Source organism: Chrysemys picta, chromosome 22, assembly GCF_011386835.1.
Source record: "Chrysemys picta bellii isolate R12L10 chromosome 22, ASM1138683v2, whole genome shotgun sequence".
Lineage (NCBI taxonomy): Eukaryota > Metazoa > Chordata > Testudines > Emydidae > Chrysemys > Chrysemys picta.
The window spans coordinates 15,544,838-15,566,385 of NC_088812.1; the positions used below are offsets into that span (position 1 = coordinate 15,544,838).

Below are 21,548 nucleotides of genomic sequence, written 5' to 3' on the forward strand. Positions count from 1 at the left end.
CGCCGGAGCCCCGTAGTAGCGGGATATGAGTCTATCATCACAGCAGCTTGTGGGCTTTAGCTCAAGTTGTAGCCGCTCATCCTTTTAGCTCTGTAGGTCCCCAGTGCCTCAGCAAAGACAGCAGCCATCACATGGCAGATATAGAATGATACCAGATCAGTTCTCCATTCACTTACGTTGCTGACAGCCGATTGGTCAATCATTGTATTCCCTTTGCACAACTGCGAATGACCACACAAACAGCACAGCAGTGGAGAATCAAGACCTCAAGCTTAAATGGGTGAAAAATAAGGAGGCAGAAGTAGTTTATGACTGCATCCCGTCCCCCTGTACCTGTGCATATGCCAACCACCTACTGAAATCCCATAGACTTCTTTGAAAATCACACCCCTCGATACCAAGCCGCACTGCAAAACTCACTGGTTACCCCTTTTACTTTTGCAACATGTCTTTCTAGCCAAAGAACATCCTAGCTGGGGTGGAGACCATTGCAAAAAGAAAACTCTTCTAACCAACTTAAAAGGAAATAAATGAAACTTTCCATTCAGCATTTACCATCGGGCGGGGACTGCCACTCATCAGAAAGGAATTCCAAGGAGAAGCCACAGATAAAAGGCAAAAGAAAAGTGCAAGGAGCTGCAGCTACAGGTTTGGGGTGACTGATCATGACAATACAGCCCCCACCCTAGACTGTTGTCGAAACATTGTGTTTCTTAGTAGCTGGCTGGAGGAATTTATTAGGCACACCGTGTGAACGAATGCACCTTTCAGAGGCAGATGTCTGTTTTGCCATTGTGCTCATCTGGACTTAAGGTGAGAGTCTCCTCACCCTCCCCTGGTCCGCTCCAACCTCTGTGGCTACCTCTACACTTGGAGCTAGGGGTGTGATTTCCCACTTGCGTAATGTAGGTGCGGTAGCAGGGAGCGGCCGCACAGGCTAGCTGCCCTGAGTGCAAACCCACCTGGGCGTACGTACTCAGGGCATCTAGCAAACTTTTTTAGCATGCTAACTCTATGAGAGTTAGAGCAAATATGTTTGTGGGAGCTGGGAATCTCACCCCTAGCTCCAAGTGTAGACATAACCTTAGTCCCAATCCATCCATGCAATAGGGTGACCAGATGTCCCGATTTTATAGGGACAGTCCCGATTTTGGGATCTTTTTCTTATATAGGATCCTATTACCGCCCCCCCCCCCCCGTCCCGATTTTTCACACTTGCTGTCTGGTCACCCTACCATGCAAAGGGAGCAGAGACTGGTCTGTTCCCACCAGCTGAGAATTCCTCTTACACGGGGGAAGTCTACGTTGAAGCAGCGCTGTTTTCTCCACCACTTCTGCCTCTCAGCCCCAGCGGAGGGGTGAAACCAGAGCTTGACGCCGATCCTGCAAGTCGTGGCACGGTGCGCGGCGGGCCGTGCAAGGCTGTTGTGCGCTTGCACGAGCGTGAGATCAGTGGGCCTCAGCACCAGCGTCAGAGCTAAGGGTGGTCCTCTGCCCGGAGTGGGACGTCTGAAGCCCCTTTGTGCGGCTCTCATAGTCGCGAATGCATGGGGGTAAAAAAAAGAGTGGGGCATGGCTATACCAGAGGAGATAGTCTTGTTTACGTGTCAAAGAGCCCCAGGATCTGTGCCGGCCCCAGCTTTTAAACTGTCTCTTGGAGAAACCTCTTCAGTGGGCCAGAGCCCCCCAAAGCGTCCCTTTCATTACACAGCCAAAAGTCAACGCCTGTACTGGGCATTAGTTAACCAGCCGTCAGTGAATGTTTATGGGGCTACCTTGTTGTCGTGTGCACAGACTGTCTGTCGGTGACAGCAGGCTGGTGGTAAGTCTGGCTCTTAAACTCAAGGTGCAGCAGCTCCTGCGCATAGCTCAAGTCGTTCCCGGTTCAATCCCTGGTGTGCCAACTAAAATAGTCCTTGGGCAAACTCGAAAGGGTTTCTTTAGTCCAGGCCCTAGCAGAGTGTCAAAGGCATAAAGGTGGGCTCCTGTGAAACAAGACAACAATGTCATGCTTCCAGCCTGCTGCCTAAAACACCTGAGTATAACAGGCCATTTGTACCAACTGGTGAAACCCTGGAGGAACCACATTGAAGCCAGATTCTGCTCCCATTTACACGGGCACCAAACCAGAGTTACTCCACTGCCTATAATGGAATTACTTCAGATTTACACCAGTGAAGTGAACGCCGAATAGGCCGAACACTTGTTTAAAACCGGGCTACGTGGGAGGAGCGATTTGGCCCAAATTGCGAGAGCAGAGAGGCACTCGCATTCCTGCCGGCCCATGAATGACTCATTCAGTAATATCTAAGCTTAGTAGTTTCTTTCTTAATAAAGATTGGGCTACCCCCAGTCTCTACCTTAGAATGCTGGGGGTCGGAAGAAAAGATGTAGGTAGATGCCCACCCATGGTCAAGGTGCAGACCTTGGCTGCTTGGCCAGGATTGTCCAAAGATCATTAAAGGAGTTAGAGGCCCAATTCACAATGAATTACAGTAGGACTTAGGGGTAAACATTTTCTAAAGTACCTAAAGGGTTTAGGAGCCCAAGTCTTATTAACTTTCAATGGGACTTGGATTCCTAAATCACACAAATTCCTGGATTGGAACTGATCCAAAATAAAGTTCTTAGAAAGATTTGGGGTCTCTCAGACAATATCTCCAGCGGCTCTTCTCAGAGATGAGACTAGCATGAAGTCTGTTTTATCCAAAGTGCAATGCCGTAATATCCATTTCTGGCTTTGCATTCACAGTAGGCATCCATAGCGTTTGCCAAGCCTACGCTTAGAGGAACAGATCAGTAGGGGTTTGTTTTCATGTACATTTCCTTGGCTAGAATAGTCTCAAAATTCTTTGGCTTCTCTAGGCCTCTCTGGATTGGAAACGATCAGATTTAAGTTTCAAAAAAATGTGAAATCCACACGCAAGTGGAGATTAGAGGCTAAAATGAAAAAATTAGAACTGGTTGAAAATTTTCCATTTAAATATTTTTGGATAGAAAATGCCTTTTCGATGTAATGGAAATTTCCACCGAAACGAGCTCATGAGAACATAAGAACAGCCAGACTGGGTCAGACCAATGGTCTAGCTAGCCCAGTATCTTGTCTTCTGACAGTGGCCAGTGCCAGGTGCCCCAGAGGGAATGAACAGAACAGGGAATCATCAAGTGATCCATCCCCTGTCGCCCATTCCCAGCTTCTGTCAAACAGAGGCTAGGGACACCATCCCTGCCCAGCCTGGCTAATCGCCATTGATGGACCGATCCTCCATGAACTTATCGAGTTCCTTTTTGAAGTTCAGTTTTCCTAGAAAAATTTCTAGTTTTCACCAAAAGCCGAACAATTTGGGATTTGGGGGTTTTCAAAGAAAATGGCAAAACATTTCTAATAAGCTTTGCTTCATTTAAGCTTTTTCTGTTCAGATTTGGATGGGAAATTTTTTATTTCCTCTCGAAAAATGCTGATGAAAAATGTCATTTCCCAACCAGCTTCTTTAAAAAGTATCTTAAATGAAGCAAAGTGTATTAGACACGCAAGAGAAGATCAAAGCAAAGCTGATGGGTATAAGGCAGGTCTCCGTCGGAGACCACACCAAGCCTCTCCCAGGAATTTCAGAGTGACAGCAGAGATGGGTCAATGGCTAAACTACTTACAGTTGCCATATGAGTGTGTGTGTCAGTCTTTCCTTCTGTGTCTTTGCATCACAGCAGCTCAGAGATCAAGTCTGTCAGTGAGTCTCCACCCTTGCTCCAGGACAGATCATGCCTCCAAAATCCAGATAAGGATCAGTTCATCCAAGCGTGGATCTCACCCCTCCTGCAGGGAAAGGGAGGTCAGACAATTTCACAGTACAACCTCCCTCTGACTCATGCCTTGAGGGGGTTCTCCGTTGGGGTTGCTTGGATTGGAAGGGAGATGGAAGAGTGGGTGGGCTAGGGTGACCAGACAGCAAATGTGAAAAATCGGGACCGGGGATAGGGGATAATAGGAGCCTATATAAGAAAAAGACCCAAAAAATCGGGACTGTCCCTATAAAATCGGGACATCTGGGAGCGGGGTGGGGGGGCTGATGGGGGGGCTGCTGACGTATTACTGTGGCTCTTTAGCAATGTACATCGGTAAATTCTGGCTCCTTCTCAGGCTCAGGTTGGCCACCCCAGCACTAGACGCTCTATAAACAGCTCTGCAGTAGGGCGGCCATGAATAAAAACCGTGGTTGTTGAGCAGGGTGAAGAGACAGAGGCGGAGTTACCCCACAGGCCGCAAAGCGCCAGCGAAGGTTGTTGCCTCAGGAGAAGACATCGTGGAGAGACTAGGGTGGGCTGGGTTTGGGCAGTGAGACACGCATTGCCCCCTCCTACTTTCCCTGTAGAAATTAGGGAGAGAAGGGAATACAGCCTGGGGGGCTCCCTTTTACTGGGGAAGAGCCCTTTAAAAATGGTAGGGACCAGGGCAAGGACAATCATGGGTGGTACCTTGAGACCACTCACGCTCTTAGATTGCTTGGAAGTGTAGGTGTGACTTGCTCTCTCCACGACGTCTTCTCCTGAGGCAACAACCTTCGCTGGCGCTTCGCGGCCTGTGGGGTAACTCCGCCTCTGTCTCTTCGCCCCGCTCAACAACCACAGGTTTTATTCATGGCCGCCCTACTGCAGATCTGCAGTCTCGGCGCCTCCTTCGCAGATTGTAGCGTTTTAGAGGCTCCTTTGAACCACCTCTCTTGATCTGCTCTAGGAATTATTTACGGGGATTTCTCTGGCCTGGGTTACGCCGGAGGTCAGTCTGGATGATCACAATGGTCCCTTCTGGCCTTGGAATCTATGCATCTAGAAACCTCTGTAGCGCTTAGCCGAGTGTGCCCGTTATCCTATTCTGTGCACCATGTATTAGACTCTATGGGCTTGATTCCCGACTGCTGAGGATTTTCTCTAGTCATTTACATGGGGTAGTGAAAACTGTATTGAAACAGTGAGAAAGCTGTCTCTCTTTAAATCCTCCAGGGTTTTCCTGGTCTTGTTTGCAGGCTAGGGGGTTCTGCAGGGAAGCGTGCGACCTGGGTCTCACCGCAGTTATCACACTCACGTAAATCACTGCACGAGGGGCAGAACAGTGGCGGATCAGACCCTAAGCATCTAGAACTCGCCCCTAGGGGGTTCTTGGCTGGGTTTCAACTGCATGTCTTGGGTCCACTTTTAAAAGGGGCTATATTTCCTTAAGAGATCAAATGTGTCAATTACAGCTGAGCCCGTGGACTGTATCCAGTCCATCACGGATCCCGCGGGCGTCAAGGGAGCATTTGTTAATGCTCTTCTAGAACATCTCAGTAGAGTTTAGGGAACTGTTAATTCATCTCCAGAACCACGTTCTGTGGCTATTAGGGGCCATCAAACCCCGATGTCTTCATTATCTAGTTTAAGGTGGATTTGTTCTCTTAAGCCAGCTCTGCATGGGATTGAAGGTTCTAGAGGCAGCAATCTAAATACATCATGGAGTACGGTAGCCTCTTTTCTATGAGCAGGATTATTTAGCATAGGGGGGCGGAAGCTCCCTGGGAATGGGGCAGGGGTTTGGGAGGATGGTGGGGCAGTGAAGATAAGTACTGAGGTTCAGTGGGCAGGAGGGAGGCAACCAGCTCCAGGCGGGTCCTGGAGGTTCCTACCAGCTCCTGGACCCATCTGAACACCTTTGGGCCCTGTGGCACCTGCTCCAAAGTCTCTGGGACTCATTGTCACCTTCTCCTCCCCCTGAGCATGTGTGTGTTTACGTGGGGAAGGAGCCTCCATAGTATTTCCACTAAGGGGCACTAGCCTCCTTTGCCCCCGCCCTCAGTTATGCTATCCCTGCTATTTAGCAGTGGGTTGGAGAAGCAAAAAGCCACATGGGAATCGTTATATGTGTAAGCTGAGATTTCCAAAGAAACCTAAAGGCTATTAAGCATCCAACTTCCATTGGAAGCCCCTTTAGAAATTCCCCCCCTTAACTGATCAGGGGCGCTGACAGGACTAAGAGATCAGGTTCCAACTTAAGGCAGAGTGTATGCTCTTGCAACACTTATTTAATCAATAGTCTAACATCTCTTCGTTCCTCCTGGCTGGAGGGTAATTCTCTTCTTCTGCTTAATAAAACAAAGCCCTGGAAACCATGCTGCTGGAAAGCACCCTGTCATTGTAATGTAAACTATACCTAAGGGATTTGGAATTTCCCCTTGGCTCTGTCCCACAGCCAACTTGTTGGCTATGGTATCTGATCACAGACAACAGGGTTGAATTACCCTCCATGGATCATTTATACAGTTATGTTAAAGAAATATGGACAGTGTTTCCTTCCTAACAAACATTTCTAATTCTGTTACTTCTCTGGTTGTCACTGGGAGTCAGACTGCAGAGCTGTTGTGCTGATTCACCCTGGTACTCACACTGGGTGGGTCTCATTAGCTCCATTAAAAGGAAGAGTGTGTTTCTGGGGCAGGCGAGAGCTAGAGGGAAGAGCAGAGCGAAATCTTGAGCAGCCACCAGTAGAGGGAGCTTGGGGACAAAGAGACGTTTGTAGAGCCATGTTTTAGCTTTTTAAGCTGAGATTTCTGGTCACCTAAGGGATCTGGATAGGAATCAGGCATCCAGTTTCTCTAAGACCTATTGAAAATCTCAGCGGTCATTAAAAATAAAGTTCAAGTCCGGAAAGGTAAAGGATGGGTCGTATCCATGGTGAAGGACCAGCCGCAGTATCCATTGTAAAAAGAACAGGAGTACTTGTGGCACCTTAGAGACTAACAAATTTATTAGAGCATAAGCTTTCGTGGACTACAGCCCACTTCCTCGGATACAGACTAACACGGAACTGGACACAATACTCCAGCTGAGGCCTAACCAGAGCAGAGTAGAGCTGAAGAATGACTTCTCGTGTCTTGCTCACAACACACCTGTTAATGCATCCCAGAATCATGTTTGCTTTTTTTGCAACAGCATCACACTGTTGACTCATATTTAGCTTGTGGTCCACTATAACCCCTAGATCCCTTTCTGTCGTACTCCTTCCTAGACAGTCTTTTCCCATTCTAGGAAGGAGTACAGCAGAAAGGGATCTAGGGGTTATAGTGGACCACAAGCTAAATATGAGTCAACAGTGTGATGCTGTTGCAAAAAAAGCAAACATGATTCTGGGATGCATTAACAGGTGTGTTGTGAGCAAGACACGAGAAGTCATTCTTCCGCTCTACTCTGCTCTGGTTAGGCCTCAGCTGGAGTATTGTGTCCAGTTCTGGGCGCCGCATTTTAAAAAAGATGTGGAGAAATTGGAAAGGGTCCAAAGAAGAGCAACAAGAATGATTAAAGGTCTTGAGAACATGACCTATGAAGGAAGGCTGAAAGAATTGGGTTTGTTTAGTTTGGAAAAGAGAAGACTGAGAGGGGACATGATAGCAGTTTTCAAGTATCTAAAAGGGTGTCATAAGGAGGAGGGAGAGAACTTGTTCACCTTAGCCTCTAAGGATAGAACCAGAAACAATGGGTTTAAACTGCAGCAAGGGAGGTCTAGGTTGGACATTAGGAAAAAGTTCCTAACTGTCAGGGTGGTTAAACACTGGAACAAATTGCCTAGGGAGGTTGTGGAATCTCCGTCTCTGGAGATATTTAAGAGTAGGTTAGATAAATGTCTATCAGGGATGGTCTAGACAGTATTTGGTCCTGCCATGCAGGCAGGGGACTGGACTCGATGACCTCTCGAGGTCCCTTCCAGTCCTATAATCTATGAATCTATGGCTGCTACTCTGAAACCTGTCAGTATCCATTGCGTGTGTCTGCTATGGTAGGGCCAGTTTGGGGATGTCACCAGTTCCCACTGTATTCCACAAATTCGTATTCTGAAGCCACTGAGTGTCATTGATGTATTTCAGGTTATGTCAGCATTTCCAGTGTTAACTAAGGATTTGGGGGGGGGGCGGAGGAGGGTGTTATAATGGTTTAGACACTGCCAATAAACATGGAGGCATGAAAGCTTGTGAAACGTTTGGAGCGTGCTACCCGCCCCACTCCTCTTTGTCCACTTCTTCAAATCCGTCCAGCTTCAGGGGAAAAGGAGGATTATTTTTGGTTAATGTCCTGGCCTGAAATTCATCAGGCCTGAGTTCATAGAATCATAGAATGTCAGGGTTGGAAAAGACCTCAGGAAGTCATCTAGTCCAAGCCCCTGCTCAAAGCAGAACCGATCCCCAACTAAATCATCCCAGCCAGGACTTTGTCAAGCCAGGCCTTATAAACCTCTAAGGAAGGAGATTCCACCATCTCCCTAGGTAACCCATTCCAGTGCTTCACCACCCTCCTAGTGAAATAGTGTTTCCTAATATCCAACCTAGACCTCCCCCACTGCAACTTGAGACCATTGCTTCTTGTTCTGCCATCTGCCACCACTGAGAACAGTCTAGATCCATCCTCTTTGGAGCCCCCTTTCAGATAGTTGAAAGCAGCTATCAAATGCCCCCTCACTCTTCTCTTCTGCAGACTAAATAACCCCAGTTCCCTCAGCTTCTCCTCGTAAGTCATGTGCCCCAGCCCCCCCAATCATTTTCACTGCCCTCCGCTGGACTCTCTCCAATTTGTTCCATATTTAGTTCTCCCACCAGTTTTGCGAGACACCTTGGGCAGCTCACGTAATCTCTCTGTGCCTCAGGCCCTCATCTGTAAAATGGGCGCAATAATTCTTCCTTTCTCCGACCTTTCATCTCTTGACACTGTGGCTATATCTAAGAAGTGTAATTCCCAGCTTGGGTAGATGTCGCATGCTCGTATACTAAAAATTTCTGCATAGACACAGCAGCACGGGCAACGGCTGGGGTTAGCCACCTGAGCATAGACCGAGGCTCTCGGGCAGGGTTGTACTTGTGTGGCTATCCTGCACGGTTGTCCCCGCTGCTGAGGCCACGCTGCTATATGTAGGGCACTAGCTTGTCCAAAGTTCCAACTGAGCGGGGAATTACATCTCTCAGCTGCAGTGTAGACATACTCTGTAAGCTCTCCAAGGCAGGGACTGTCTCTTGCTCAGTGTTTAAAGAGCGCCTAGTGCTGGGGTGGCCAACCTGAGCCTGAGAAGGAGCCAGAATTTACCGGTGTACATTGCCAAAGAGCCACAGTAATACGTCAGCAGGCCCCCATCAGCTCCCCCAGCCCCCTCCCAGCGCCTCCCACCCACCGGCGGCCCCACCAATCGGCCCCTCCCGCTCCCTTCCTGCCCCTCCCAATCAGCTGTTTTGTGGCGTGCAGGAGGTTCTGGGGGGAGAACGGGGGAGGCGCAAGGGCACAGCAGGCTCAGGGGAGGGGGCAGGAAGGGGTGGAGTGGGGGCAGGGCCTGTGGCAGAGCCAGGGGTTGAGCAGTGAGGCCCCCCACCCCCGGCACATTGGAAAGTTGGCACATGTAGCCCCAGCCCCGGAGTCGGTGCCTATACAAGGAGCCGCATATTAACTTCTGAAGAGCCGCCCCTGGCCTAGTGCAATGGAGAGCTGCTCTCCATTGGGGTCCTCTTGGTGCTATGATCATACACCTCATAATATTTTGGGGAGGAAAAACCAGTAAAACGACAGTTTAAAAATGACAGATGCTGTTTATTGGACATACAGTACCATACTCCCGAAAGTCAGGGGGCTGTAGCCATGAGGACAAAGAATTAGAAATCAGTGCTGGAGTTTATACATCAAAAAAGCAATCACCTTTTCCACCGGATCACTCACAAAAAAGACGGCGCTGAAGATATTTTTTAGTTGCCAGGAAGACACCCGCAGCTTAGAACACATGTTGGGACACAGATCTTACCTTATTATAGAGTCGTGGAACTATTTTCTTTGGCTAGAACAGATGGATTTGTAATTTCGTGAGGTTGCCGCTATAATTTTCTTTTCTACCGTGAATTAAATGAACATGCCCAAACAGGAAAGGGATTTCAGGCAACATATATCTAGGCACGTTCGCACAGCATGTAAATGGAAATCCCCTTTCCCATCAGCTGTAAGCGATGGATTTAACTAGCCGTGGTGATCAGACGGGTCCCGATTCAGCAAAGTGCTTCAGCTTATCTTTAAGTTCACGATGCCAATGGGAATGAACATTAAAGCACGTGCCGAATCAGGAATACGGTCTGGCCTCTGTGCCGGTCAGAACCCCACAGGTGAAACAGATTGCAAGCAATGCTTTGGCCTACAACATTCCTGATTTCCATGGTAAGATCCTGGCTGTACCCAATCCACGGGGAAAAGGTGAAAGGACTTGAGTGTGGGGATTAGCTCAGCTATTTACACAATGGATTTCTAAGGGCTGCACTTGCTTTCAGTAGGTAGGAAACGTGTTTTCATTCATGCGGGGATCGCTGGGGGCCTCGTCTTTATCTGATGGATTTTTTGCTGGTCGTGGTCTTGGATACGATTTTCACGCTGGAGCCGCTCCTCCCTCCGGAGCTCAGACTTCCACTCAGGCCTCTTCCACTTCCAGAGCTGAAACCGCTGCCACCTCCAATGCTCATCCCGCTTCCGTAGCCATATCCGCCGCCGCCGCCGCCGCCGCCGCCAAGGCCGAATCCGCTCCCGCCTCCCATGCCGAGACTGTAGCCGCCACCTCCTCCGCCACCTCCCAGGGAAAGCCCACCTCCATATCCTCCTCCCAGGCTGCCTCCGCCACTGTATCCAGTCGAGGAACTGACCACCGCTGCAAAACGACAAGCACAACAAGTGAGATCTCTGTGGTTTCCAGAGGGAAGCCAAACCCAGACATCAGCTTCAGTTGGAAAAGCCAATGATAGGTCAGAGGTCGAGTCACTTACAGATGCTCACGGGTCCAACTCCCTCTCCTGCCAGCCTGTTAGGAAAGAGAGAGACAGGAAGGAAAAGATGTAAGTGACACCCTCAGTTCATAGACAACCAATGACCAATACAGATAGATTTGCAGACATTAAGGCCAGAAGGGACCGTTGTGCTCATCTATTCTGATAGTCCATGCCTGAGAACCTCCTCTAGGGATTCCTGCATCCATAACTCCTGGTTGAGCCAGCACATATCTTTTAGAAAGTCCCCCAGTCTTGACTTAAAGACCTACAGTGGCGGAGAATCTACCCTGGCCCTAGGTAAGTTGCACCTTATTTCGATCTGAATTGATTTAGGATCATAGCCTGGAATTTTCAAAAGGGCCTTACCGACTCCCTTTGAAAATTCCAGCTCCATTGCCTATTAGCGCCGACCGGTATTTTTCAGGACTGGAAATTTCCTGGAAAAACTTTTTTAAGGCCATGGGAAAACGGGAAGGGGGAGATTGGAAGTTTTCTGAATGTTGGTGCATTTTCTCCCTCCCATTTTCCAGCCAGCTATGGGGCCAGTTGAAATTTGCTCAAAGCCCAGATGAAATGTTTAGGTAAAAAATGTAGAATGCTGATGAAAACAATGGAAAAGGAGGGAACAGTCACCAGCCTGCCTCACACACATAATTTTGTCTGCTAGATTTTCAGCCTTATGAATGTTTCCAGCACTAGGATTCATAGAATCATAGAATATCAGGGTTGGAAGGAACCTCAGGAGGTATCTAGTCCAACCCCTTGCTCAAAGCAGGACCAATCCCCAACTAAATCATCCCAGCCAGGGCTTTGTCAAGCCTGACCTTAAAAACCTCTAAGGAAGGAGATTCCACCACCTCCCTAGGTAACCCATTCCAGTGCTTCACCACCCTCCGAGTGAAAAAGTTTTTCTTAATAGCCAACCTAACCCCCCCCCCCCACTGCAACTGATTCCCATCTTTAAACTCTGAATGTCAGTCAAACATCACACATCAGTCTCCATCTAATCTAGCTCATAGTACTCATGGTCATGGGATTACATTTGCAGCTCCTTAGCCCATCTCTGCTCCAATTACAGCAGCATTTTGCCTTCTTTTTTATCGTCTTCTCATTACTGGGACACATTTCCGGTGTCACTCGCAATGTGCTAGGAGCTGTGCAAACATGAAGGAAGGCACCTTATTTGCTCACACGACAAGGTAGCTGTTGTTCCAGCCCTCGTTGCGTGTATGTCTACACTGCAATTGGGAGGGGTCATTGCCGCGGGTGTAGATAGACATACCCAAGGCAGCTTTGATCAACCCAGCTTATTAAAAATAGCAGTGTGAACTCAAAGGTGGAGCCCAGTCACTGCCCAGGTGTTGCGGCTTATTTTTGGCAAGTGAGCTCGATCAGAGCTAGCGCAGGTTCTGCAGTCACACCTCGGCCTTGCTGGGTAGACATACCCTGAATTATACCGCTTAGGGTTCCAATCTCGCATCCTGCCCTCAGGGGAGCAATGCGGCTGCTCACTTGCCCCAGGGCTGCAGTAGCATTGCATCGTGCACCCACCTGCTCTCCTCTCCTTCCAGCAGCTTCCTGTAGGTGGCGATCTCGATATCCAGGGCCAGCTTGACGTTCATCAGCTCCTGGTACTCCCGCAGCTGGCGCGCCAAGTCTGCCTTGGCCTTCTGCAGGGCATCCTCCAACTCAGCCAGTTTCGCTCGGGCGTCCTTGAGGGCCATTTCGCCGCGCTCCTCGGCCTCGGCAATGGCCGCTTGCAGGCTGGCGCACTGCAAACCGGGAACGTTGAAGTGTGATTATTACTTAATGGGGTAATCAAATGTGGGAGTGAAAGCTCACTCTGGGCAGGTAAGCCCATGTAAACCTGGAGTCATAAACAGATCACTGAAATAACTAGCATGAATCCCCTTTGTGCAAAGCAGGAGTCACTCCATTGAAGTCAATCGATACGATTCTCTTTCTCATGCATCAGTGTAAGTCAGGCGTCACTGCACTGACGTGAATGGATATGATTCTCTTTCTCCTGCACAGATGCAACTCAGGAGTCACTCAATGGGTATGATTCTCTTTTGCATGCTCCAGTGTAAATTGGGAGTAACTCCCCTGAAGCCAATGGGTGTCATTCCTCTTTTGCTTACAGTATTGTAAACCAGGAGTAATTTCACTGAATGGAATGGGCATGGGACGCCTTTCATTGACAGTAGTGTAAAACAGCAGCCCCTCCATTGATGTGAATCACATCAGCGTAAGTAAGGGGCAAACAGATATTTTCTCAATATCACAGACTGATAGAAGATCAGGGTTGGAAGGGACCTCAGGAGGTATCTAGTCCAGCCCCCTGCTCAAAGCAGGACCAATCCCCAACTAAATCAGTGGTTCTCAAGCTTATCGGTGGTGTGTATTGTGTCTTGGGTGGAGTCCCTCTGGCAATGATATGGCCAGATCCTTAGCTGGTGTAACTCGAGCTGCTTCACTGTTTTTAATAGAGGAAGCGAGAGGAAGGATGGCTCAGTGGTTAGAGCACAAGCCTAGAACTGCTCCGTTGGCCACCAGAAAGTTACCACTGAGAGTTAGAAGAGTTGAGTAAAAGGAGGGGCCAGTGGCTAGCGATTCAGGAGAGACATGAGATATCATGGTAACGGAGGCCTTGCAAGTGTGAGTGCTCGGTGTGCAATGCACGGTGTCTCGTGCAAGCTTCCATCAGGCTGGCATCACCGTTTCTTACAAAGGGAGAAGCCCCTCAACCACCTCCCTGCTCCGAACCCATCAGCCGAACCGATACTCAGCGCACGAGCTCCCGCCTGTGCCTCACGCCCAACCACTAGCCTGCCCCAGGGAACGAGGGGCTCCGCCCTACCTGCTTCTTCACGTTGTCGATTTCATTCCGCAGCCTGTGGATCATCCGGTTGATCTCGGAAATTTCGACCTTTGTGTTGCGCAGGTCATCACCGTGCCGCCCGACGGAGATCTGCAGCTCCTCAAACTAGATAGTCAGACATAAGGGGGAGGGGTAGGGAGAACACGACCCATTACTTACTGCAGCGTTGGGGAATTGTATAGTATCCATTTAAATAGATTGGGCGCCCTATGTCTTGTACTGCAGAAGCCACCGGACACTAGCAGGAGAAAGGCTGGGCCTTGTGTGTCTGTCTAGCATTAGTAATCACCGTACTTGGAATTCAAATGTGTTTCCACTTATTCTTAATGTTGCGGATAGAGCAAAGACACACTCGTAATGACTACAATAAAGAAAGCATGCACGGCCTCGCACCCCAAGGACTATAGACAGTGTGGCCTAGTGGTTAAAACAGTAATGTGGGAGTCACAAGACCTGGCTTCTAATGCTGGCTCTGCCACTGACTCTTTGGGCAACCAGTGTCAAGTCACTTAAACGGCCCCGGCCTCAGTTTCCCCATATTTAAAATGATACTTATCCACCACTGTTAAGCGCTTTGAGAATGAATGATGAAAATCTCTGTGGCGTAGTTTACTATTGTTATTACTGTGTGCAATGAGCCAAATTCATTCCTGGTGTAACTTAAGAACAGCCGTACTGGGTCAGACCAAAGGTCCATCTAGCCCAGTGTCCTGTCTTCCAACAGTGGCCAGTGGCAGGTACTTGAGAGGGAATGAACAGAACAGGCAATCATCAAGTGATCCATCCCCTGTCATCTACGCCCAACTTCTGGAGAACTTGATCAGTCTAAAATGTGATCCTGTACCTGTCTAAGTCAAGGAGAAAGCTCTCATTGGTGCAGTGTGAGGAACTGAATGCAAGCAGTAGATAAGAGGAATAAAAAAAGCCAAGAACATTATTGACCTTCGGTCCCACTCGTGATCCTGGTTACTCACCTTAGTCTGGTACCAAGACTCTGCCTCAGCTCTGCTCCTGTTGGCAATCTCCTCATACTGTGCTTTGACCTCCCGGATGATACTGTCCAGGTCCAGGCTTCGGTTGTTGTCCATAGACAGGACGACGGAGGTGTCGGAGACCTGCTGCTGCATCTGGCTCAGTTCCTACAAGATACGCAAAGCCTGGGTCATTTGCATTGTATGTAGAGCTGACCCCCGTGAGGCAGCTGGTGTCCTGAGATCCCTGCCCATCCTCCTGACCACTTGTGTCTCTCTGTTTCCTTGGGCTCCCACATCTGTCTGTCATTATCTGCCTTTCCCCTCTTGTCTTATACTTAGATTGCAAGCTCTTTGGGGCAGGGACTTTTTTGTTCTGCATTTGTACAGCCCCTAGCACAGTGGGGTCATGGTCCGTGACCGTGGCTCCTAGATGCTACCGTAATACAGCTAATAAGTAATAATAGACCTGGTCATAAACCTGGCTTTTTTTCCTCCAAGAAAAACGTTGAGCAACCATTTTTCATTCAAAATGTTTTGATTTGTTTTGGTGTGGAAAATTTCAACATGTAATAAAACCAAGGGTTTGGGTTTTTTTTTTTTTTCATTTTGATTTAATTTGAATAAAAACCCAACATTCCTTTTTGGGAATTTTCAAAAACCCAACCCGAAAAGCAAAATGAAACCAACAAAAATGTTTGGGGATTTTACCATTGAAAATTGTTGTCAAAAATGACATTTTCCCACCGGAAAAAAAAAAATCTCATTTTTGGTGAAAACTCCAAAAAAAATTTGGTTGAAAAGTTCTGACCAGCTCCAAATGTATGGGATAGACAGTCCCTTCTCTTATTTGATTTTTCTCCGTGACTCTCCGTGATCTATCTGCTGCTGAGTCATCAACCACTGGGATCAAGAGAGAAGCCAGTCCTGTCGTTTGACTAGTAGCCATTTGTGCGGCAGGTTCAGAATTCAAACCCCGCTGCTGATGGATGATGAGGGGTTTGTTACAGTAGTGCACACTAGTGCTTGCTTATCAGAGGAAGTATGGTGCAATGGTTAAAGCGCTAACCTAGGACACCTGGGTTTAATTCTCTTTTCTATGCGATGTTGGGCAAATGCTTTAGTGTCTCTGTGCCTGAGTTTTCCATCTGTCAAATGAGGATAATAGTACTTCCCTACTTTACAGGGGTGTTGGGAGGATAAATACACTGACAATTATGAGGTGCTCGGGTACCATGTTAAAGGGGACCATACAAATACCGTCAATTGACACATCCCCAGTCATCAGTGCCTGGTGCAGGAGGATGGGGAACTCGCTACGTTTCTAAAACAGTGGGGGACAGCTGCTTACCGCTTCATACAGCGCTCTCAGGAAATTAATTTCATCGGCCAGCGCATCTGCTTTGGCCTGCAACTCGACCTTGTTCATGTAGGAGCCGTCCACATCCTAAAGGAAAGAAGACAAAAGTCATGGACATCCTGATGAGCTACAGTGTCAGCCAAAAGGCCCTGGTGACGACTGCAAAAAAACCACCCGTCCGCTGTCATCAGCCTTAGCAGAGTGTTATTGTCTAAGCGGTCGCTCTATCGTGATGTACAAGGTCTTTTAAAATGTGTCATTAAAGGGCAAGGCCGGGCCCTTCTTCTGTGGCCATGGATGGTCCTAGGTGAGCAGAACTGAGGGAGTGCCCCTTGGTGCGGGAGGGGCAGTGTTGTTCCAATTGGTGCGGGGTGATGATTGGGGTGGGGCAGGGGGCAGAGGGAGAGGAGGGCGAGTAAGGAGAGTTACTGGGACAGGGCAGCCAGCTCTCAGGCTGGGAAGAGGCATCCTGGTAGTTCTGACTGCAGTTCCTACAGCAGTTCCTGGGCAGCTGGTGCCAAGTGCCTTGTGCCAGCCCTTCTCAGCCCCGGCGACCCTGGATTTGGGGGTGGCAAAGGTTTAGGGTGCAAGAAGGTAAGGGTGGGGCTACTAGATTTACCACTAGGCATAGCCACCGGCCACTGTTTTCCATGTAACAAGCATGCAACCAGCATGGAAGAGGCCTTCTTCTTCTCGGCCCTGAGGGGGTTTCATTTCCAAGGTGAATGACGCCATACCCAGTTACTCCAGCTGAGCACCTCGCCCACCATGTATTGCTAAACATTCCAATGCCGGGTTGAGCTGTAATTCTCAGACAGGCCCCCATCGAGCAGGAGCTGGGGGAGTCCACAGCTCCCACTGACGTTGGCTGGACTCTGCAGGTACCACACGCCTCTTGGACTCAAGGCCGTGAGTGACGCTGGGCTACTCACCTTCTTGAGCACCACAAAGTCATTCTCTGCAGCTGTGCGCCGGTTGATTTCATCTTCATATCTGTTGGGAGAGAGGAGAGAGAGGGCTAGATCAGGACCCGTCCGCTTGAGTGACTAGCAGAGAAGGCACAGACCCTTCCTTGAGTGCAGGGGTCTGGACTGGACTAGAAGCTCTCTCAAGGTCCCTTCCAGTCCCACATTTCTATGATGCAAGCCACTCCTATTCCAAATGATAGGGGCCATGGAGGGGAGGGGAAGGATTTTAAATCCAGAGCAGTTAGGAGCCCAACTCCCACTGAAAATCAATGGGTATTGGGTGCCTAGATCCAACCTGTGCCTATGAAAATCTCGCCACTGTGTCTCCAAGCTTAGCTCAGGTATCAGGTCTTGTGGGAGCAGAATCCACATCACTGTAGCATTTCGCCTACAGCGGCCTCAGAGGGAAATGGTCCAGTGTCAGGTGTGAGTACATGAGCACGGAAACCTAAGTTCAAATCCTTGCTCTGCTATGACTTTGATAGAGTCAGACGTTTTAAAGTGACTTAAGCTCCTAAATCCCTTGGGAGCTCTGGAAAATGTTACCCTCCATTCCCTCTCTTTAACAAGGGGTACTAGCACTGCCCCCCTTCAAGGGGGTGTTAAGATAAATACGTTCACAACTGCAAGCTGCTCAGATGCTGCGTAACCTGGGGCCGTATAAGTACCATCCATTTCCTTTAGCTGTGGCTTGCTGAAAGAAGGGGGTCTACATTTGAAAAATAGTACCGAGTGCAGAACTGACACACTTGCTTAAAATCTAGCCCCAGATGTAAGGGTAGCTACTGGCTGGTTACTCACCCAAAACCTGCACAGAATTACCCACATGGTTAACTTTCTGCATTCTTCGTAGTCCCAGCTGAAACCAATGGAGCGACCCACCAGGCATCAAGTTAAGCATGTGGAAAAAATCTTTGCAGGATTGGGGCCCATTATCAAGTGTCACTAATTGTTTTAGATGCAACTGCCATGGAAATGCCTGTAAATACATCATAAATCAGTCTGTCTAACTAACTGTACCATTTAGCTGGAGTTTTGCCAAAGCACTTCGTTATGCTAAAAATATGCTTCTGTGAAACTTCATGGCTTAGGGCTAAATCAAAGAGGCAGGGTGGGTCATGGCAAGATAGGAGAAAGGAAGCATTATCTTGACCAGGCTGCGGCAAAGGTGATTTGGTTGTCTCCAAACGGCTGTTGCCAACTCTGTACCTGATTTTGGCATGGGAATGAGATGAAAGAGGCAATGAAGAGGGATTTGAAATAAGACACGGTCTGTTTCCCATGCAGTATTTCCATCCTCCAGAAACCATAGTATAATGAGTAAAACAGACTATGTATTATATTTGACCATTAAAAAAGCCAATGGAAGATACAAATACAAGAAACACAAACGAATACTAGACGCCAATTCATGCCATGCCACCATGCCAATATTATGTGCGGATTCCTAAAAACACATCTATCTGTCTATCTATCTATCTAAACTTTTCTGATCCTCAAGTGTAATTTTCTCAGATCTGCACTTTGCTAGTCTTGCTACTTAATGCTGTACTGGATGCAAGGATTAAGAGTGTCTTGTAAATATGAGGGATGGAGAGAAGGCGTTTTAGATATGGGGTAAAATGTTCAAAAGCGCCTAAGTCCCACTGAAAGCCACTAGGATTTAGGCACCTAAGTAACTGTCACTTTTGAAAATCAAAAGGCAATGGGTCTTAGTTCTAAGTGCTAGGTCACTTTTTGAAAATGGGACTTAAGCTCCTAAGTCACTTTGGTGCATTTGAAATTTTTGCACATCCACTATACTAATTTTAAAATCCGCGGCTGTTTTATTTTTAACAAATCAGTGGGTCAAATTCTGATCTCAGTTACGCTAGAGTAACTCCATTGGCTTCAGTGGAGTTAGAGCCAGATGCTCCAAGATCAGAATCTAGTTCAGTGCATGCATCTGTTTTGAGAGTAGCAAATGCCACGTGATGCCCATGTAAGGCATTTTGATGCTCAATACAGTATGAAATGCCTGGCTTGGTTTTTCATGCATACCAGTAGCCTAGATTTTAATGCAGACTTTCTTACTTATTCTTGAAATCCTCCACCATGTCTTGCATGTTCCTCAGTTCTGAATCCAGCCTTCCTCTCTCCCCCAAAAGGTTATCTAGCTGCCTCCTGAGGTTATTAATGTAGGCGTCAAAAAGAGGCTCCAGGCTCCGTTTGACAGTCGTCTGACCCTGTTCCTGCAGTAGAGTCCATTTGGTCTCCAATACTTTGTTCTGTTGCTCCAAGAATCGGACCTGGGGAAAAAACAGAACCCACAGGCAGGTGCTTAAACCCATTCAAACAATCCACAAAACCACTGATGAGAAAAAGGTTGATTGTTCAGTTCAGGGCAGAGAGAGCGAGATGGGGGTAAGGAGAAAGTGACAGATACTTTTCATATAGGAATTTTGGGACCAGGTGCCAGATTTTCAATGGCATTTAGGAACCTAAAGATGCAGGCAGGATTTTCAAAAGAACTTAAGCAGGGTAGGCACTTTTGTAAAGCGCACTAGGTGCCTATCTTTAGGTGCCTAAATATCTTTGAAAGTCTGGCTCCAGATTCACAACTACTTTAAATCAATGTCACTCCACCGCATTACACTAGCTGAGGGTTCATTATCAAGTGAAAGCTTGAGAAGGATTTAAAAAAACAGTTTATTGTCGTCCCCCCCCCCCCTCTGTGACAAGGAGATTTAAGAAAAATTCCTGGTTTTTAATCAGCGATTTCTCCTAATACTAATAATCCACTGCCTGTGGATAAACCATGGTGAATACAGAAATTGCTCAGACAATACATGCTCATGGAAAAGGATAGCATTCAATTTTTTTTCTTGAAGACACTGAACTATCCAGAGAAGATACTTTGCAGCCTGTGGGTTCAGGACAGGTGCTCACCTTGTCGATGAAGGAGGCAAATTTGTTGTTGAGGGTCTTGATCTGTTCTCTCTCCTGCACTTTCACTTTCTGGACCTCCGGGTCGATATCCAGGTGGAGCGGCGCCAAGAGGCTCTGGTTGACGGTCACTTCGTGGATGCCGCCAGGTGGACAAACGGGAAACCCAGGGCCACCCCTTCCACCGAACCCAGGGCCACCCAACCCATAGCCACCGCCAGCACCACCTAACCCATACCCGCCACCTCCACCGAGAGCAAACCCACCACCTGCTCCACCACCGTAACCAAAGCCAATGGCTGATCCTCCACCAAAACCGTATCCTCCACCACCACCAAATCCACTCCGGAGACCTCCGCCGCCGGTACTGTAGGAAACTCTTTTATTTCCACCTAGGCTGTATAGGCTTCTGCTGCCAAAACCACCACCGCCACCACCTCCAAAGCCACCAGCTCTTCCTCCTCCAACTCGAGAGACAGAGACCGAGCTGAAGCTGCTTCTGCCGCCACCACCACCACCAAAACCTCCACCTAAGCCAGCAGAACCTGAGCTGAAGGTCTTGCTTCCACCCCCGCTTGTTGATTTTCTCATGGAGATTCGACTCATGGTGGCTCGTTCAATTGAAAACGAAAAGAGTGGAGAGCAAAGTGCGGGAATAGAAGCTGTGCTGCGGGAGAAGAGCAGAGAGCGAAGGAGATGGAACCCCTCTGATGTGAAAGCGGGGCGCCGCTTCTTTTATCTGCTTGGAGCACTTGGCATGGGATGCAGAGACGATCCGCTGCATTCATGGGCTTGACGTACCTTGCAGCAACTTGTCTTGTCAAACACGCCTAGGTAGCAGCCTGGCTTTGAAAAATGCATTGTTTGTGGGCAAAAAAGTAACGGAGTGCACTTACTTGGCCTTGCACAGGAGGGTGGTTGTTTTTTTAATTAAATGAGATTGTAGGCCTGATTCTGAAACAGTGACTCATGAGATTTGGCATGAAGAGGCTACTCAGGTGTGTCAGAACTAGTCCCTGGATCATCCACTATCACAGAGCTAGCATCTGTAAAAGACCATACCAGCTGCTCTATTAACAATTGACTTTAACTGGTAAAGTTACTTCCACGCTCAAGTCTTTGCAGGGCTCGGGGGATGGTTCTTACATTGCAAAGGGGCTGCAAGGTCTTATCACAGAGGACATGAAGGGGGGAGGGATAGCTCAGTGGTTTGAGCATTGGCCTGCTAAACCCAGGGGCAGGGGGCTGGACTCAATGACCTTTCAAGGTCCCTTCCAGTTCTAGGAGATAGGATATCTCCATTTATTAATTATGATACACAAGCTGCTTAGAAATCTGCATACCTAAAGACATCAGTAATGCCAGTTTCAGCTATTACAGCAGTGGTGTGTGTGTGAGAGATTGATTTTCAAATCTCCTTGGGAATTTAGATGTCCAACTCTTGATCAGTTTACTGGGAGTTGGGTGAGCAAATCCTCTGGGCAACTTTGAAAGTCTTAGCCGTAAGCTTTTTTAGCTTTAATTCATATTTTTATAGCTACTGCAAGCAGAGCTGTGAATCACTGTTGAAATGGCTTTCGAAGATGAATCCAACTAATCCTTGCACCAAAAAAACAAATCAATGTAGCCCCACATTTCAAG

At 48.1% G+C, this 21,548-nt stretch overlaps 1 protein-coding gene across 1 annotated transcript; it reads right to left on the bottom strand.

Annotated features, from left to right (window-relative positions):
* Positions 1–9,570: 9,570 nt before the first annotated feature.
* Positions 9,571–20,842, bottom strand: LOC101943657 (keratin, type II cytoskeletal 5-like). Its single transcript, XM_005291879.4, has 9 exons — positions 19,911–20,842; positions 19,056–19,270; positions 16,947–17,007; positions 16,006–16,101; positions 14,658–14,822; positions 13,663–13,788; positions 12,354–12,574; positions 10,800–10,834; positions 9,571–10,684 (listed from the first exon to the last, which is right to left on the bottom strand). The coding sequence occupies exons 1-9, from the start codon at positions 20,511–20,513 to the stop codon at positions 10,365–10,367; spliced, it is 1,842 nt and encodes a 613-aa protein (XP_005291936.2). The 5' UTR covers positions 20,514–20,842; the 3' UTR covers positions 9,571–10,364.
* Positions 20,843–21,548: the final 706 nt, after the last annotated feature.

Bases quoted from the DNA above. Each gene is read 5' to 3' on its own strand.
- LOC101943657 (XM_005291879.4), bottom strand. From the start codon at position 20,513: ATGAGTCGAATCTCCATGAGAAAATCAACAAGCGGGGGTGGAAGCAAG. The intron at 19,271-19,910 runs GTGAGCACCTGT...TTTTTTCCCCAG, and splicing joins TTGCCTCCTTCATCGACAAG to GTCCGATTCTTGGAGCAACA. The intron at 10,835-12,353 runs GTGGGTGCACGA...CTTTCCTAACAG, and splicing joins CTGGAAGGAGAGGAGAGCAG to GCTGGCAGGAGAGGGAGTTG.